The following is a 19537-nucleotide window of genomic DNA, read 5'->3' as shown; positions in this document are numbered from 1 at the left end:
AGACACTAGGAGAGGCCTGCGTCCTCCAGGACTACCTGTGACCAGGTAGGTAACCTGTGTCACTGAGGGTAAATGAGCAGCAAAGCCATTTGGCCATAGGTTTAAAGCCACTCTCTTCAATCATTTTTACTGGCAATGAAGTGACATTCTGAGCTCCATATGCCTGACACCTATATGATTCATTCCTTAACTAGTTCCTAATTTGGGAAGGAAAAAGTGGGTTACATACACACACACACACACACACACACAACCTTGACCCTTGACTCTGGTAAGATTAACTGAGCAGTAACAGAGTCTGAACGGCATATGAAGTATCTTGCGTGTAGTAACTCCTTGCTACTGTCAGCTGTTTTTGTGGTTGTGAGTGCAACAGCAGGCAAGAAAGTCAGGAGGATGCTGCAAGAGGACAGCGTGACCTGTAGTGTGACAGCAGGATGAATGAGGACAGGGGAGCTTTGTGAAGAAGAATGGCTCAGATGTGGCAACGGGGACTGTGAGGGATTCTGGTGTCCAAGCTGGAAAGCCGCCTCTTGTGGAAGCTGCCACAGGAGAGCAGACAACAGCTGCTGGAAGCAGGGAGAAGGAGACGTGATCCTCAGCTTATCCGCCTGCCTGCTCCCACCCAGATGGAGGGAGGGACACGCACAGGGGAAAGGAGAGCTACAGAAACTGAGCCCTGATATTGAGGGAAGGCAGAAAGGAAAGTTACGCGGGTATTCAAGACAAGGAACAAACCAACCACAAAAAGGGACTCCTGGGAAAACTAGAAGGACTGTAATATGTACTCAGGGTCAGCACTTCAGCCAAGAGAAGAGAAAGCCAATACGCCAAAAGTGAACATTCAGAGACAATGAGTATATGTAAACAATTGGTGATGGTTATTCTATCTGTATACTTTTAAAATGTTTCATAATACAGGTGCCTGGTGGCTCAGTCAGTTAAGCAGCCGACTTCAGCTCAGGTCATGATCTTGCTGGCTGTGAGTTCGAGCCCCGTGTCGGGCTCTGTGCTGACAGCTCAGAGCCTGGAGCCTGCTTAGGATTCTGTGTCTCCCTCTCTCTCTGCCCCTCCCCCGCTCTCAGTGTCTCTCTGTGACACAGAGAAGCTCCCCACTTCTGTGTCTCTCTCAGAAATAAACCTTAAAAAAATTTTTTTTTTTAATTTTTTTTCAACTTTTTTTATTTATTTTTGGGACAGAGAGAGACAGAGCATGAACGGGGGAGGGGCAGAGAGAGAGGGAGACACAGAATCGGAAACAGGCTCCAGGCTCTGAGCCATCAGCCCAGAGCCCGACGTGGGGCTCGAACTCACGGACCGCGAGATCGTGACCTGGCTGAAGTTGGACGCTTAACCGACTGCGCCACCCAGGCACCCCAAAAAATTTTTTTAAATGAAAAATAAAAGTTTCATAATAAAAACTTTTAGAAGACCAAAGTAAGGAAATGGGGAATAAATGAAACCTTTCTGCACTGACCTCCATCTGCCACTAACCCCATCCCACCCCCACACCTCCACCCCCCGCCTCACGGCTGCAACTTGACCCACATAAGCCATGAGGCTGGGGAGTAAGAGCAGGTCACTTGGGTAGGCATGAGTCTGGCTGCATTCAACAGAGCTCTGCTATATCCAACTCAGATCCACCAAGAGCCTTTTTACACAAAACAGAGAACAGCTTTTGATGACAACATGTTCTAGAAGGAAGCCTGAACAAACGTTCACATTTACAGCTTTGGGAATTCATTCTGGTCTCTGAGAGGATGTTCTGTCAACAATGCTGCACTTGAAGATGAAGAACGTATGGGGGGAGTGGAGGGAGAATCCCTCTAGGCAACTACACAGCAGGGGAGATTTGTAAGAAAAAGGGGACACCGGGGTGGCTTAATCCATTGGGTGTCCAACTCTTGATTTCCACTCAAGTCATGATCTCACAGTCATGGGATCGAGCCCTGCGTCGCAGCTCTGGGCTGACAGTGCAGAGCCAGCTTGGGATTCTCTCTTTCCCTCTCCTTCTACCCACCCCCATCTCCGCTTGTACTCTCTTGCTCTCAAAAATAAACACTGGGGAAAAAAAAAAAAAAAAGATTTTGTAAGGAAAAAAAACTTGAATTTTAGAGTAAGGAAGACCACCTTGTCCCTAACAGACGAACATCTGGGCTGCAAGCACTACCGCCGTAACCCTCATGCTCTAGGGCAAGGAGGCTCAGAGGGCGCGCCTGATAGCTATACATCTGCAGCTGTCACTAAGGCTGCAATTCTCTGCAACTGTCACCCAGGGGCAAGCGAAAAGGAATTCCCGGCAAAGAGCAAACTGGAAGGGACCCAACGCCACTTGGCTTTCTGCCGGACACTGCAGATTGAAGGTCCATTCTGGGGGTCTCCCCTGCCATCCTGGACACCTGCAGAAGCACTTCCTGGCCCCCGGACTCCCTGCCCTCCACGGGACCCCTGCCAGGGTGGCTCCTCCCCCACGGGCGCCACCCAGGGCCCATACCTCTGCCAGCTCCCGCTCACTGACACTTCCGGTGGCACTGCCCTTCTTCCTGGTGCAGGGCTCTCCCACGGTGACCCTGCCATCCCCTTTGGCATAGCTGTGCACAGTGAGAACTCCCGACTGCCCTTGGGCTCGGCAGGCCAGAGGCTCACTGGTTTCTGAGTCGGAAGAAATAGAATCCCGTGAAGAACTGGAGCCCAGGCTAGAAGATGATTTCTTTTTGGAACCTGAGAAGACAAGGCGTCCCCCTAAAGAGGCAGGATTCACAGAAAGATCCAAGGCAGCCGCTTCTTGTTCCTCCTCTTCCTCCTCATCCTCTTCTTCCAGTTTGACATTTTTAAGCTCTTCAAATTTGACTTCCGTGGAGTCAGAATAATCTGAAACACACATACACATTGGCCAGAGCCAACTTCGTCCTGCATGTCTGAAGCTACTGAAAAGCAAAGTGGCACGGCACAAGGAACGTGGGTGGCAAGTGAGGCCTGGCGTCATATTCTGGCTCTGTCACCTCCAGGGTCACTGTGTGATCTGGGGCTGACCGCTCAGCCGCGCCGGGCCTCCAGTTCTGTCCTGTGGAATGCAAGCCGTCTACCACCTATCTCCATGGTTGTGTCTACGACGGGGGCCTAGGCCGGCATGCAGCAGACACTCAGTAAGTGACAGCTGCTGTTTCCTCAGAGGTCTCCTGCAGGAAACAAAGGCCTGAGCTCAGCAGAGACCTGGTGACCTCAAGCTAGAAAATTTGAACAGAGAGGGGCTCCTGGGTGGCTCAGTCAGTTAAGCGTCCGATTTCAGCTCAGGTCATGATCTCATAGTCTGTGAGTTCGAGCCCTGCATTGGGTTCTGTGCTGACAGCTCAGAGCCTGGAGCCTGCTTCCGATTCTGTGTCTCCCTCTCTCTCTGCCCCTCCCCTGCTCATGTTTTGTCTCTGTCTCAAAAATAAATAAAAACATTTAAAAAAAACTTCTTTTTAAGAAAATTTCAACAAAGGGAGCCCAGCCCCGGGCCCCATCCAAGGTGCCATCCAGATGTCTGCAGACACACCAGGGCACCCTCAGTACAGACGCTCCAAGCCTCACCTGAGACTGAAGCGAGACCCCCCAACAAGTCTGTCCGCAACAACTCCCAGTGACTGCTCCACCACGCCTCATTTGACGTCGCTTCCTTCCCAAAATACAAGCGGCCCCTCAAGCCCCGAAGTGCGCAAACTCTAAGACAGCAGCCAGTCCACACACCATCTCACTCCTACTTCTCGTGCCTCATCTGCTAGCACAGCCCTTCCCACCCTTATCTTCAAATTACAGGACACCAATGCCAACTTCCCAAATTACAGCCAAGAAAGCTCACGTGCTTCCACACCTGCACACCATCACCCCTGCTACTCCCCTTTGGGCGCCCTTTCTATGTGCCCCCACTCCCTGCCAACCTGGAAAGCTGCCACCTCTCTCGTAAGAGCCAGTTCACTGTCACTTCACCAACCTTCAGCGTCTCCAGGTAGAGGGAGAGACAATTGAAAGTCCCCTACCTTCCACCCCTCATCCCTCATGTCCCTATCCAAAGGCCTTCTCACACCAATTCTCACACTCCACTGACACTCTGTCCTCACAGACCCACCTCCCCACTTTTCCATATCTGTGACCGTGCACTTAACATGGCATCCAACTCAGAACAGAACGCAGTTACATCTCTGGGGAAAATATAACCAACTAACCTGGGAAGGGAAGGCCGTCTTCGACTTGCCGCACAGAGCTGTGGGTGGGCCTCACGGGAGCGAGGGCAGCCTGGCACTCCGTCATATCGTACTGTCCCGTACTCAGCTCCTCCTTGGGGAAGAGCTCGCTCTGACTCACCTCCTGGGGTATTTCAAGACAAACTCGGTGCCTCTTTGTCCCTATACGATGCTTGGCTAGGCTGCAAGAAGGAGAGCCAACTTTTTAAGGGGCCACAAGTTCATTTACCTACATACATATTCACACATAGCCCCAAATGAGTGAATGGCCAGGGTCTGTCTACCATGCGTCACACTTCAGTCCCCCCTCTTATCCGTAGAAGAGACAAGGGACTTCACCTCTCTGAGCCTGTTCCACCCAATGGAAAATAGGAGTATCACCATCCTCCTCAAAGATGTGATGTGATGTGAAGCTGAAGGTATGCAGAGCACCTGGCACACAGCAGGTACCCCACAAATGTTCCTTCCTCCTCCATGTGGCCCAGATCCTCTGGCTCAGACACCAAAGGCGCTGGCCAACTTCACTCACACCACCCCCTGCCCTTGAGAGTTTCATTCCCACCACCATACTCTCCTTTTTAAAAAATGTCTCATATGGTAAGGAGAAAATGTGGCTTTTCTGGCTCAGAGGGAGCCATGCTCTCTTATGCGTCCTCTGCTCCAGCCAATTACAGGCCCGCATACAGAGGTGATCATTCTTGGGTGACAGCTGTAAGAAATAGCCTGAATGCCCTTGCTCTGGGGATTCTGGAGCCTTTACCAAGAAGAAAGTTCCCTCCGCTGTGGCTCAAACACCCCACTTAGAAACAGCCTCCTGGCAGGTTATGGAAGTTGCCAGACACCCCTCCCTTAAACTGGGGGGAGCTGGGCCCAGAGGACTGTTGGGTTACCTTCTCTTTAAGTCACCCTCCTCTCCATCCTCAATCCCTTCCATGCCATCCTCCTCTGGACACTCCTCCTCGTTTCTGGCTCTTGGAGGCAGTTCATTCTCCTTAAGAAACTCCGCTGCTTCTGGCGTGGGCAGAGTATGGTCGATAACTGTGGTGTCCTTCCCCGCTTTCCAAAGTTTGTACCTTTCTGGCTGGAACTTCCTCACAAACACATCCATGGAGATCTTCACCATGTCCTTTCTACAGGAGCACTATCCCAGGGAACCAGGAGAGCTCCAGTCAACACTCTTTAACGGCTTCCATGCGACTCCCACATCCCATCTCCTCCCTCCAAGTGCAAAAGACACAAGACAATTGAAAGCCAAACTGTTTGCGTTCACAGGCTGAGGCCATACTGTCCTTGCAGAGCCTTCGAGCATGGAGGGAAGCAGGGGAAAAAGCAGAGAGCAATGTGCAGCGCTGGGGTGAGCCCACCTGGGCACGAACTAGGATGCATAAAGAAATGCTGGAGGTGAGGCTCTGCACTTCGACCCAGGATGCTCCACATCCACCGTCCCTCTGAGACATATCCAAGCCAGGACCACATAAGCGAGTCTGCTCCCTGCCAAATGTCCAGCCCTGCTTGCTTCCCTAACCCTAAGAATTTCTCAACGGAGAAATCCCAGAGTGGCCAAAGCAAGAAACAGCCATGTGCGTGGGTGTGGTCTTCATGCTCAAATGGACTTTAAGCATGGAAACCTCACCCTACACATCCCAAACCTGAACAAATTCTTCTAATTTCTGTATGAACGCAACATACTAGCTCTTTGGCACAGCCCTGTCAGTCTGTTTCTGAATTCCAGCAGTTCAAAGAATGTTCTAATCACCAGCCAGTGTATCTAACAAGAATTTGCTCACCAGACATTTTCGGTCATGGCGTTACAGAAAGCAATCAAACAGACTTACCAGCACAGCTTGTTTGCCATACTCAATCCACCGCCGGGTAGCAAAATTGGTGGACTCCGCACAGTTGAAGCCATGGTTAAAGCCGGCATGGTAACCATAAGGAAAAGTGATCATGAATTCTCCAGCTTCTTGAGTCACCTGAACAAGAGCAGACTTGAACCAGCTGCATCAAATGGCTGAAGTCTAACGGACTGGAACTCAGAGCTCGGCTGCAGCTTCATAACCCAGCATAGGTCATAAGACCACCAGGGTCTTTGTAAGACACGAAGCCTGATCATATCAGACCCCAACACTGTAACTGACCATTCCCCGAAGTTAACAATGTTCTAGGGGATGTGACTCTCCTCTGGCACCGGGAAGCTACAGAACCTCCACCTTTAATATCCTTGGATCCAAGTACTGCTAAATGGGTTACCTCTGGCCCACGCCTGGTACAGAGAGATGAACCAGAATAAAGCCCCTCTGTGAAACAGACCGAAAAGGGTGGCTGCCTTCCTTGTAAGCCTAAGACCATATGTAAAGTCAGCTCACCTTGTCAAAGGGAATTCCATATTTCTTCAGCATTAAAGGGGAAATCAAAGTCATCTTGTGGCGGAGAAAAGCTTCGCAGCTTTGAGCGCTTCCAGGGAAAAAGCCTGTTTCATTGAAAATGGGCAGAGGTGAACACACCGCTCCACACCAGCTCTGCAGCCCTGCAGCCACTGCACACCTGTGCATCTCATCTGGCTGTGTCAGGAGGATAAATCAGCACAGGATCTCCACAGATCCTTCTAGCTTCGGGCCAATCCTGATTCTACAGTGAGCCTCCGGACTCTCCAATGGCTTACCTGGGTAATCAAATTCTGTTAGGGAGACTGAGATCACCCAACCCGCCTTGTGCTTAAAGAGAGCTTTGCAACTATTTAGGACCTTGCTCCTACTCTATCCCTCAATCTTTTGTTAGTAACACATCTACAGCACAGAATACCCAAACTCTCTTGAAATTGGCCCTCTAGAGGTACAAATCTATTAAAGTCCACTTAAAAGAACCAAAGCACAAAAATTCAATTTTAACCTTTAGGTTTCTGGCAGAAGAACCAGACCCAGGATGACGGGTATACTCTCCGTGGTCAAATAAACCCATGCTTGATAAAACTGAGACAGAGACTGTCGAAGAATTACTTAGTCCCTTCCCAGGACAAATGGAGGAAGTTTCCAGATTTTTATTTGCTCTGCTAGGGTAACCACTCTGGCAGCGTAGCTTATCACCTACATGCAGGCCTGTGAAAGGACACATAACAAATCTGACCGCAGAGCACGGACAATTTAGAGCAATTAGTGCAGTTCACAGGGTCTCAGGGTCTGAGCAGGCACAGGGAAGAGAGACAGTACCTTTGGCAAGGCGCTCCAACCGCTTTCCGTGCTCCGGGGGGACAGAGTACCTGCAATCACATAGAAGCACTGGATGCTGAGGAGAGCACCCTTCAGGACCTAAGGGGCTCATCCCCACTCTCAAAACAGCTCCCAACCACAAAAACTGGAAAGGAGTCTGGAGAAATGATATATTGGACTTTGGGGAGAGGAGCCCACAAGGTACAAGTGAATTTATTTCTCTAATATTCATTCATTTACCGAGACTTTCACTGAATGTTTACCATGAGCCAGAATTTAGAGTATGCAACCAGCCTTGTTGTCCTTTATAATGTTGAAGCAATAAAAAAAATTTTTTTTAAAGGATAGCATTAAAGTGCTCCTGGTGGAGGCTGAAAGCCTAACTGGGACAGGATGGAGGAGGAATGGTGAATGGGAAAAATGGATTTGATACTAGAGACCCGGCCCTGTATCTGCGGCTGACCCCATTTTCACATCATCTCTGTGACAGCTACACTGATTACCCAATAATTAATTATCCTTCCACCCCACAGGGTAGCAAGACACCACAGAAACTATTTAAAAAACAAAACAAAACACCTGTAACTACGTAAAATTTTTGCAAAACTGAGGTGCCTGGTGGCTCAGTCGGTTGAGCGTCTGACTCTTGATTTCGGCTCAGGTTATGATCTCACAGTTGTGGGACTGAGCCAAACTCAGTGCAGAGCCTGTTTAAGATTCTCTCTCCCTCTGCCCCTCTCCCTTGCTCTCTCTCTCTCAAAATAAAAAAAAAAATAAAATAAAATAAAATGAAATTTTAAAAAATAATAAAAAAATAAGTTTTACAAAACTGTTAAACTTTATTATATTCTCACAGTTAAGTCTATTTTAACCATTATAATTGATTATAAAGATCATTCAACAACAACAGAAACTTCCCATCCCAAATAGTTTCACTACCAAACAAAACAGATGGGGAGTGGAGGAAAATGTTGGTCACCCAAAGGACCTTGGGACCCATCAGGCAACCTTGCCCAGAAGTCTCTGGAGGTCCCACTTTAGATGATCTAAAAAGAGTGTATGTAATAACTAGAAAATCTTCTCTCTACAGGAGAGTGAAAATCCAATCTCAGGGAACTTGGGAATAAATAGAAGGAAAGCACAAAAGCTATTTTTACAGATTCTAGAAGTCTAGCCATCTAAGAAAGGTTATGGGACAGCAGTCAGGGGGTCCACACAGGCTCAGAAGGTCACACACCCCCCCCCCCCCAAAACTAGAAACTGGAAAGCATTCGAAAAAAAAGAAAAACCTCTGGGAAAAGAAGTGGTTGAAAATGCTGGAAAAGGAAATGAAGGTGCATACGGTTTCCCCGACTCCCCGTGACCTGGCCCACAGTGTCCCTGTCAGCCTCCTCGCTCATCCATCCTTGTACACAGCACCCAAACCACAAAGGACTTCCTCTAGTTCCCGAAGACATCGTGCTCCCTCTCAGCTTAGGATCTCTGCACGTGTCATTCCAACCCCCCGGACACACTTTCCTCAGTCTTCCCTGTCTGAAACCCGCCACTGTCTCACCCAGCTAGGCCTCCTCATGTTAGGCCTCAGCTTGGTGGTCACCTCTTCCAGGGAAGCTTCTCCAATTCCCACCCCAACTTCGTGTACCCTTCCTACGAGGATCTAGAGTACCCATCGGTGCTTCTCTCACCCCTTCTCTCTCCTGACCAGTCTCCTGTGTGACAGCGCTTAACTTATGTCTCTGTCACTACAGTCGAATGCAGAACCTTCACTGAAATGCTGGGGTTGAGAGATGGATCAACACAGGGAGACAGGAGAGAACAGATCTTTGCCTCCCCAACTAGACTGAGAACATCCTGGAGAGCAGGAAGCATATATGGAGTAGCCCTGCATCCCCTCTTGGGTTAAGCACACACTGCTGCTCACCAAATATTTTTTCCATGAGGAAAAGAAAGCTTTCTATCATCTGAAGGAGTGACTCCAGTCTTGGAAGTCTGCCTCTAAGAAATGCCTCAGGCCTGTTCGGAGAAAGAAATCAGAAAGCAGTGGGCGAGCCTGGGAGAGCCTCTGTAGCTCTCAGTAACTCAGACAACTTATCTTTCCATCCAGTAGTATTAAATGACCTGCCCTCTGAAGCCTCACTATTCGAAGAGAGGTCTAAGCACCAGAGCTCTAACAGCATCTCACAGCTTAAAAACCTGGGGAAAATGTCAAGTGCCAGTCCCACCCCAGGCCTACGGAACCAGAATGTGCATTTTAACAAGACCCCAAGGTGCCGCCTCGGCACACTAGAGCCGAGGGGCCCTACCGCGTCGCGAGAAGCCCCGGTGCCAACTGCAACCCGACTTTACCAGGACTTTGGCTCTCCAAAGTGCAGGTAGTTGATGCTGTACAGGTCCATGTCTTCAGTGTGCCAGGCAAAGGAGGTCTTCCACATGCCAAAGTACAGGTACGGGGTGTTCACACCCTCAATGGTGATCCCGCTCTCCTTCTCCACCAAGTCCAGGATGGTTTTCAGCCGCCCGATATTCCACTCATCGACATGCTGCAAAGTAAATCACAGCTGAGGGCAACTGCAGTACCCACAAGCTGAGGCTCTGAACCTACAAGAGCAGGGGTCACAGGTGACCTGTCACCGCTAATGATGATGTGGAACAATGTCAAAACAGCCTGGACATGAAGACCACAGCCCCCCTCACTCACACTTCACAGCCACCGCTAGAGCTGACGCCATCAGACCTCCAAAAGGCCAATACCACTTGGTAAAGAAAACTGGCATGTGAAAGATGAATAAGGAGGGGACAGCCACCTGTTTTTAACCCCAGGAGGAAGAGTTTGATCTGAAACTAAAGAAACTGAGGTCAAAATAGGAAAGAACTCCTAAATCACTAAAAATACAAAACATGGGAATTTACCATCCCAATCTGTGACTGTTTAGCCCCAGCTTCCACTAGGCAGCGTCATCAGTAAAAAGTCTACAATGTCACCCAAATCCATTTCCAAAACTTTAATGGTCAGCTAGAAGCCCACCTCTTATACGTACGTTCTCGATTATTATGTCCTGCTTCTGTACCTCCCCATCCCAGATCCTTACAGTATCTTTCTGCCATTTAACATCTGTAAGTTTCACTTTCCACCACTCAATAAATTGTCATCGACAACTTGAGAATCTTTTCAAACTCCTTTCCAATAATTTACAAAAACATTACAATTAATGTGAGTGATGATCCCTAAAATTCTCCACAGATTTTTTTAATTATCATAAACAATCCCAAATGTTCCTTCCTTATGCCATCTAAGGCTGTTTTTTATTCTTTTTTTATTTAAAAAAAATTTTTTTAATGTTTATTTACTTTTGGGAGAGAGAGAAAGACAGAACATGAGCAGGGAAGGGCAAAGAGAGGGAGACACAGAATCCAGAGCAGGGTCCAGGCTCTGAGCTGTCAGCACAGAACCCAATGAGGGGCCTGAACCCATGAACCACGAGGTCATGACCCAAGCCGAAGTCTGAGGCTCAACCGACTGAGCCACCCAGGAGCCCCAAGGCTGTTCTTTATTCTGAAAAGCACTATACCGCAATCCGACACAAGTTGTTAAAATAGGTTCTGCTAAAGAATCTTGTTTGAGGGTTCTGAAAATCGGAATGTTTCTCTTCTTAAATACATACCTCTTTCACTAAATTAGTCAGTGATCTTTTTTCTGCAGAAACCACACTGCCTCTCCCCCAACATTTCATTTACTGTGAGCCCACCCTTTCAAGAACTCATCGGCTACCACCCACAGACTATTCTAACAGCCCTTGCAAAGAACACTATATCACCCAATTCACATGGAGAGTGGGAGAAATAAAATTCAGTCACATGCAAAAATACCCACCATTAAGTGTGCATAGCACATCAGCTGGTGGTGGGTCACTCTTTTGTTTAACTACTCAACTCAGCAAGCAGCTTCTGGGTGCCTACTAAGTGCTAGGCAGGTAAAAATTGTGTTAAATTGCAAAAATGCTGCAGAGGGCTTCCTGGAAGTCTCACCTTTTCATAGAGAGTGCCATTCACATCTGCACCATAGATTGGAGGATTGAATGTGAGATTTTTCCAGTACTTCCGTTCAAGCTCTTCAAACTCACTGTAGCGTGGGGTACAGTACCTTTCAAAAGTAAAACAAAAACAAAAACAAGTAAAAAAAAAATATATATATATATATTTTTTTTTACAAGGACTAAATTCATCAGGCATTATGAAAGGACATTATGAAAGGACAAGACACAATCCCGTTCTAGGGAAAACGACATTTCAAACGAACAAGACAAAACCTTGGCCTTCAAGGCTCCATTACACAAGTAACCTCCTCCACATCCCTTCCACATACTCTCAACTTTTTCAAGAGACCACTAAAAACAACATCCTGGCCAGAATCAGGAGTGGCCCAGCCACTCAGGGAGAAACCAAGAACTGCAAATTCCCTATGTATCCACAGACAACCAAAACCTGCCAGCATGTGAAGGGCTGAGGTTCTAGAATAGTATTGCACTCTGTAAAGGAAATGGCTCCAAGACAGCTCATCTGTACTGTCACTGTTACATTCCCACCACCCTATGCAATGACTAACTCAAATAATCACACCTAAAAACAAAGTATTTTAATAAAAAAATAAAATTCTTAAAAATGTAGATTTTTGCAAATCAAATGTTTAAGAAAGATATTTTTAAAAAGATATTTTTATATATGCACATACACGTACACAGCTGTCTATATATAGATGTCTATATCTCTATATAAAGACATTAAAAATATCTATAGTCTTTAGCTCAATTATCACATACTGAGAATTTACTCCAAAATCTTTTTAAAAATTCAAACCCCTTAAGATTACATAGCAATTTTAAAAAGAATAATGTGTAAATTGAATAGATATTTGAAAATGCACATTATAAATCAAATGGCAAGAAAATATTATGAATGGATAAAGAGTAGAAGCAAAGACCCAAGACAAACTGTGGAGACAATGGGCTGGGTGGGGAAAAAAAAATCTTACTTTAAATGCGGCCTTACATTTTAACCATTTTAACTTCAACCTATTGAATGATCAAGTTTAGGACCCCTGAATTCCCTTTGAAATATAAGTAACTCTTCCACCTCCAACTGCTCTGCTTTATAAACTTAGATTTTTACCTGCTGGGTTTTCTTAAAGCTGGCTGACCAAGCAGATAAGAAATCAAGGGTAAGAATTTGTTGCATCTCAGGTAAAGGGAAAAGACAGGCCTGGCTAATTTATTAAAAATTTTTTTTTTTTTTAACGTTTACTTATTTTTTGGGGACAGAGAGAGACAGAGCATGAACGGGGGAGGGGCAGAGAGAGAGGGAGACACAGAATCAGAAACAGGCTCCAGGCTCTGAGCCATCAGCCCAGAGCCCGACGCGGGGCTCGAACTCACGGACCGCGAGATCGTGACCTGGCTGAAGTCGGACGCTTAACCGACTGCGCCACCCAGGCGCCCCTGGCCTGGCTAATTTAAAAAGAAAAGAGGTATCCTGAAAGACCTACCATTTTTGAGAAGAGAGACTGGATACAGGAGGCTGAGGCCTCTGGTGGAACCCCATGTGAGCTTGAAAGCAGGGGGCCCTGGCCCCAGCGCACAGCTAGAAACCAGACAGAAAGGACGGCACAGCCTTTCCTGTGCAGAGCATGTCGCTCTTCTTCAACATGCTCTTACATAAATTCACTCATTAGACAGCAGGTGAGTCAGCAATACAGAGGTTTTTAAGAGTTAAGCGGCCAGGGCACCTGGGTGGCTCAGTCAGTTGAACGTCCGACTTCAGCTCAGGTCATGATCTCAGTTTGTGGGTTCGAGCCCAGCGTCAGGCTCTGTGCTGACAGCTCGGATTGTGTGTCCCTCTCTCTGCCCCTCCCCTGCTCACGTCCTCTCTCCCCCCCAAAAAATTAATAAATAAATATTTAAAAAATTTTTTCTAAAGAGTTAAGCTGTCAATAAAACTGGAAAACCACATTTTGAATTGTGCGAAGTCAAAGGAAAAGAAGGCAAAGCATAGAAATAGAACAAGATCTGATGTGAGACAGAGCAATGAATAAAGCACAGGAAGGGACGCCCCCAGGAGCGTGAAGACTGGCCAGCTACAGATCTAGCTCTGGGCTCATGCACAGAAAAGACAAAATATAATGTCTGACTGGCTGAAGTCATGACATGCACAGATCAAAAGGGCTCAGGAAAAAAAGCAAGAGAGAAGGAAGGAATCCCTTGTGGACACTCAAAATTGAGGAATAACATTGGAAAGGAGAAAGTCCAAGAGAGAGAATTAAGAAGGAACAGTCAGAGCTCAACGAGGGAACCACAAAATTCATTCCAAATGTGAGGTCAAATGAAGCTAAATATTATAAACAGAAAACAAATGAAAACAGCAGGCCTAAACAAAGATGTTTCTAACAGATCAATCAGCACGTATGGATGATGAAGAATGGAGACAGAAAATAGCAAACGGCTTGACAGTTTATTCACATTCTGTCATGTCAAAATGGAAAAGAGATAGCTGCTGGATGGGTAGTGAGGAATTTGAGCATGATAAAACACAGAAGGACCCAGAAGGAAGAGAATAAACTACTGAGGCCACTTTTCGATAAGCAGGTGTTAAGACATCCGGCAAAAACTCCTTTGGAACCAACTCCAACACTCTCCTTTGCAACTCTGCAACTTACCAGGGTCAGAAAATGATTCTGCTTCTGATGGAAGAACAATGGGATTACTTTAGGTAAGGACACAGACGCGTTTAGACTGCGACACAGTACTGAGAGTAGGAATGCTTCCATAAAAAGAGCAGAAAGGGAGACAAGCTAGAGCTGAGAAAAGTGTTCTTCAGCGTCACGGCAGCAGTCTTAGGAGACAGCTATGAAGATGAGACGTTAGCTCCTAGATGCTATGGCAGGTGGGAAGGAACATGTTTTCACTCACTTATCACTATTGGCTATCTTGCGGAACTCTCGAACAGTCATGGCTTTCTTCTGTATGTTGTACTGAGTAAAGAGGCCAGACTGCCCAGTCACCAACTGTTGGATGGGGGCAGGAATGACCAGATCATCAATATCATCATAGGACGCCCGGGGCTTCCACTCCTTTGGAGGAACAACCTGTAGGGAACACAGGAAACACAGAGATCAGAAATCCAACAAGCTGCTCATAGTCCAGGACGTGGGTAGGCTGCTATCCAACCAGCCAATTTTACTACAAAGTGACTCTGATTTAACCACACTCACCCCAACACAGCGAGTCACACTGCTGTGCTAACCCTGATCCAGTTCAGCCACCAACTAGCTGCCTAGTTGCAGTGACCAAAGATGAGTAATACTCATTCTCAGCTCAGCATCTCCTCTGGGCACCAAGAGAGGAGGCTGAAGAGTTGATTTTCTTAATCTAACAAAGTGCGCAAGAGAACCCAACCTGCTATTAGAGTACTGGATGAGACTGAAATGAGAACAAGAGAAGGTGGATGGCATAAGCCCTCGAGTGCAAACACTAAAGCACCCATCTCCACCAAGAGAATGGAAGCACCACAGCAGCTGGCCCAGGGACACTAGCTCTACACGGCCCTTTAAAGACTCCAAGCTCTCCTCCAACTTAAAAGGTGCTTCAGATGTTAACAAAAGGAATTAACTTGCAAATAGGAAGTATATACTCCACACCCTGCCTTTAGGAAAGATTTCTGCTGCTGCCCGGTTGGTCACAAAAGCTCTGTGGACCAATCCCACCCACCCTCACCTTGGCCAGCCCAGCCCGATGAGCTCCTTGGGATTCAATGTAGGCCATGTATCGACTGAAGTTCCGGAACTCCTCCATGGTCGGGTAAAAAGTCATTATCCGAGCACTGGGATTCAGAGTTTCAGATTCTGAAGCCATTTTCCCTCCTTTTTGAAGTCACTCTGGTCAGACAGGAACCTGAAGAAATACATTAAGAACATAAAATCATATAAAATGTAATTAGAGTTAAATGCTGGGAATGTCAAGGAGGATGGGTGATGGGAATTAAGGAAGGCACTTGTTGGGATGAGCACTGGATGTTGTATGTGAATTCTCCACCTGAAACAAATATTACACTGTATGTTAAATAACTGGAATGTAAATAGAACTTGAAAAAGAAAAAAAAATGCTGGGAATGTCAGGGCTGAAACAGTAAAAGATGTAGAAATTCTGAAGAAGCATTAAGACCTCACACCTGGAATCTGCCTCTACATAGGTTATTTAAATGAACAAAAACACAGATAGAAAAGTTTATATTTAAAAGAATCTAAAAGAATCGGATGCATTAGGGCACCTGGGTGGCTCAGTGGGTTGAGCGTCCAACACTCAGCTCAGGTCACGATCTCACGGTTCAGGAGTTTGAGCCCTGCATTGAGCTCCGCACTCAGTGCAATGCCTGCTTGGGATTTCCTCTCTCTCTGTCCCACCTGTGTGCTTTCTCTCTCAAAATAAATAAATAAAAACTTAAAAAAGAAAAAAGAATCCAATGTATCAAAATTGTGTGTATTCAAATCTCATTTAAATGGAGACACTGTTTCAGCTAAACTGTTACTAGAGCGTTAATCCTATCTAACAATACTATCGCTGCCCTGCCCATATTTTACTCTTATCTTTTCAAGTTGCTCCCTTATTCACCTTTGATAACTGCTTTGGGGTATATTAAACAATGTATTACAACCAGATGTAAAAAACAACCTTTGGGCTTCCTTCTAGGTCACAGCTTAAAGCTTAAAGCAGTATTCTAGATTCCTAAAGACAGTTACTTGGCTACAAGATTACAAAGTTTAAGAGGTAAAAAGTACACTGATACTAGTTTTTAAAACCCTAAAGTGAAACTTCTCATATCTAAACCAAAATGTAATTTCAGCAGTATTACATGAGATCAAACTAGAGACTAGTTCAACTGTACCATACCCAGAATTCAAAGGACAAAATTTAAATGGGCAATAACCTGGCAATACAGGGCAAGCCTCAAACTGACTGGTAAAGGTCAAATACTGTGTTTCTAGATGAGACCTTCAACTAAGTGGGTGCATCCCCATTGCCTGATAACACAATAGACTATTCCAGCTGAATAAGAACCAAGCATACTAGACAAAAGGAGCCACTTCAGAAGCAAAAACATTTCCCTCAACTCCCCCAATCTGGGCCCCAAAGCCATGGCAGTTCAGCTTCAAGTTCCCTAGAGAGCTGGAGATCTCAGAAGGGGAAACTGTCTCCAACCTACCAGCAACCTAGTAACAGACTAGGAAGACAGCATGGGCACAGAACTATCTAAGATAGGAGAGAAAAGCCACTACCCGCATCTCTCAAGCTTCCATTTCTCCAAAAACAAAGTCTGCTCTTGGCCAGGAGCTTTTCACACACCTCACCAAAACTTTACGTGGCAGGTTTACGTTTATCTTTTTACATACCAGGAAATTTCCCCACAGTCCTGCAATGCACTCCCAGCACTTCTTCCGCTACTCGATGCTGCCTGCATCATAACTTCCACCTAGACTAAGCAAGTGTGGAGGAACCTCTCAAGTTTAATCAATTTTGAGGACCCTCTTTTTTAAAAATGCCAAATATCTTACTTCAACAAATTTGACAACAACACACAATCCTGTGAACACTGTTAGGCCCCGTCACCTGGGCCTTGGAAGCCACTAATGGGGCTTCACCTGCCTCTGGACTTGGTCATCTTTGTTATGCCTACAACCTAGAACAATGCACGGCACAGAGTAGGCACTCGGTACCTATTGAATAACTGATTTCCTCGCCCCCACTTCAGTTGCTCACTCCCTTTTTCAACCCTAGGATTCCCTTCCCCCAATCTACTCCCTGGGGAAAGCTCTTGTTCCTTGACTCCTTCATTTCCCCCATCCAGCAACAAAGCCGAGTAGTTTCAGAGCACCGGCTCCGGGATCAAAACAACTCTGAATACAGATCCGGTCTCTGCTATTCAGTAGCTGTGTGACCTTGACTGTATGAGTTGCCCAAGTCTCAGTTTCCCCACCTGTAAAATGGGGATCCCAACCTCCCTGCTCAGCAGGGTTGCTGTGATTAACTCAGATGATGCAAGCGAAACCCTAAGCACTAGGCCCTGTACCTAATAACTCAATAAAGGTCGCTGTTGCTAACAACCACCTCTAACTCCCGCCCCCTCCCCTCGTAGCCACCCCCGCGGGTACCACTCCCAAGGTAGCCCCCGCTCCCAAGGTCCCCGATCCTCACCGCATAGAGGGCCAGCCCCTCCCGGCCCCGCCGCCTAGGCGAGTGAGGCCCGGCCGCAGGAAGAAGAAAATAAGGCCTAAGACACCCGCCTCCCTTCCCGACGTGCATTGGCCATAAGAGATTAGAAAGGACCAATCTTAGGACCCATATTAGAAGCTCCTGTTCCCATTGGCCAAGAACCATGCCTTTCACTCACCGCTGACGGCAACCCCGCCCCTCCCCCACTGGAGCTCACGGTCACGGCTACAGCAGCAAGAAACCTAAAGGATTCCAAAACCCTGTGGTTCCTACCTAAAGCCCACCGCCCCGGCAGGGCTAATGCTGGGCTCCTGCTGTCGCCACTAGCCGTATCTACTGCTTTTTCAGCCGGCGAAGGGCGAAGCTCCGCCTCCTCTAGAAAGTCGGCCTCTGCGCAGCCGTACAGCGTCAACCAATCTGAGGGACGCTATCACTCCTCAAACAGCCAATGAGCACGCGCTGCAGTCGCCCAAGTCAGGGCATATCAATCTGCTCAGCCTATGAGCGCTGGGTCGGGCTGTTGCCAGGAGGAAACGCTGTACCACTCGGGACTGCGGCCACTGAGCATCTCGGCTGGATTACGGGGCTGGCCAATCATAGGCGCGCTTCTGGCCGCCCAGAGCTAATCAGAATTGAAAGAGGCGAATGCCTGGAAATAGGATGGTCGGCAAAGGTAGAGGCAGTGAGATTATTGTAGGATGTTACTAACGAAAGGGTGGGGCAGAGTCTTTTTAGGGTGAGACCCTTGCCTAAGGTAGAAGTGCGCTGGGAGCCTAATCTTCCGAGATCAAGCAATTTCTGATAGGGTGACCAACTTGTCCCATTTTACGAGACTGCCTTGGTTTTTAAAACTGTAAGTCCCGTATCATGGGGAACCCCTCGCCCTCCCGCAAACCGAGACATTTCCTGAAGGGGGCAGTTCCTGAAAGGAAGAGAGCTCCGAGGTGGGATGTCCTTAGAGTCATTAAAAAGCAGTTTCTCAATGAGCAGGGATTTGGGGGTCATTAAGAGCAGCTCTTGGGGCGGGGGAGAAGGTCCTGGGAATCATTAGACACACTTCTGGTGAGTCGAGGGGGTGCCTAGAAGTCATTAGGAGCTGTTCCTAAGGGGTACTTAGTCGCCCTAAGGACTTCCAGATTATCACGGATGATAAGCAAGGAAGCCTACATACAGGGCGCTCTGATAGGTACAATAGAAAAGTAGAATACTCACAACCAGAATCATAAAAAATGTGCAAATTTGCCCATTGATGAGTTAGGGAGTAGTGCACTGTAAGGAGCTATGGAGTCAGATCTGTGTTCAAAATCTGCCACTCCTCTGAGCCTGGGTTTTCCCATCGGTAAAATGGAAACAATAGTACCTGCCTTGCGGGATTGTTGTGAAAATGAGAGGTAATATATGTTGGCAAAAAGGATGATATTACCTACGTGGCACGGAGGTAGATCAATCGTGATTTATTCCCCTGGGGCTGGGCACATGTGTCCTGGAAAAAAAAAAAAAAAAGTGGGGGGTGGGGGGTGGGGTCTGTTTCAAAAAAGACAGGGGAATGAATTCGTTGTTCATTGGGTAGGCAACCAATAGCTTTTCACAATTGCAAAGTTGTTCTCTCGACCTATTGGATAATCGATTATATTGGGTAGCTCACAAAATTGTTGAGAGCCTTAAGAATTCAACTTGATGGACACATCATAAGGAAAGCCACCCCAAATCATGCCAAAGAATTCACCTACCGCTCTCCTAGCTGCTCCGTTGCTGCTGCCGCCACCAAACGAGATGCTACAGCGTGCCTTACCCACTCCACTGACCCGGGAATAGATACAGTTGCTACTACTTCTGTCACTACCAACTACTC

The 19537-nt window shown here is 47.1% G+C and overlaps 1 protein-coding gene across 2 annotated transcripts in view; it reads right to left on the bottom strand.

Annotated features, from left to right (window-relative positions):
* The window catches only part of KDM4A (lysine demethylase 4A), a 46027-nt gene extending 27934 nt beyond the window's left edge, over positions 1 to 18093 (bottom strand). The window contains exons 1-11 of one of the 2 annotated variants that reach the window (XM_086716729.1): positions 17959 to 18093; positions 15193 to 15369; positions 14389 to 14564; positions 11456 to 11570; positions 9776 to 9969; positions 7430 to 7479; positions 6590 to 6693; positions 6059 to 6196; positions 5114 to 5364; positions 4206 to 4405; positions 2495 to 2871 (exon numbers count right to left, since the gene is read on the bottom strand). In XM_086716729.1, coding sequence (XP_086572855.1) covers positions 2495 to 2871; positions 4206 to 4405; positions 5114 to 5364; positions 6059 to 6196; positions 6590 to 6693; positions 7430 to 7479; positions 9776 to 9969; positions 11456 to 11570; positions 14389 to 14564; positions 15193 to 15330 — 1743 coding nt within the window. In that variant the 5' untranslated portion in view covers positions 15331 to 15369; positions 17959 to 18093. Of the gene's footprint in view, positions 1 to 2494; positions 2872 to 4205; positions 4406 to 5113; positions 5365 to 6058; positions 6197 to 6589; positions 6694 to 7429; positions 7480 to 9775; positions 9970 to 11455; positions 11571 to 14388; positions 14565 to 15192; positions 15370 to 17667; positions 17785 to 17958 lie in introns of those variants that run through there. The other variant, XM_025931139.2, reaches the window with a different exon arrangement.
* Positions 18094 to 19537: the final 1444 nt, after the last annotated feature.

This window comes from Puma concolor, chromosome C1, assembly GCF_028749965.1.
Source record: "Puma concolor isolate L17-30 chromosome C1, mPumCon1.1.hap2, whole genome shotgun sequence".
Taxonomy (NCBI): Eukaryota; Metazoa; Chordata; class Mammalia; order Carnivora; family Felidae; genus Puma; species Puma concolor.
The sequence above is the reverse complement of the archived record's forward strand: the minus strand, read 5'-3'. Positions and strand labels throughout refer to the sequence as shown.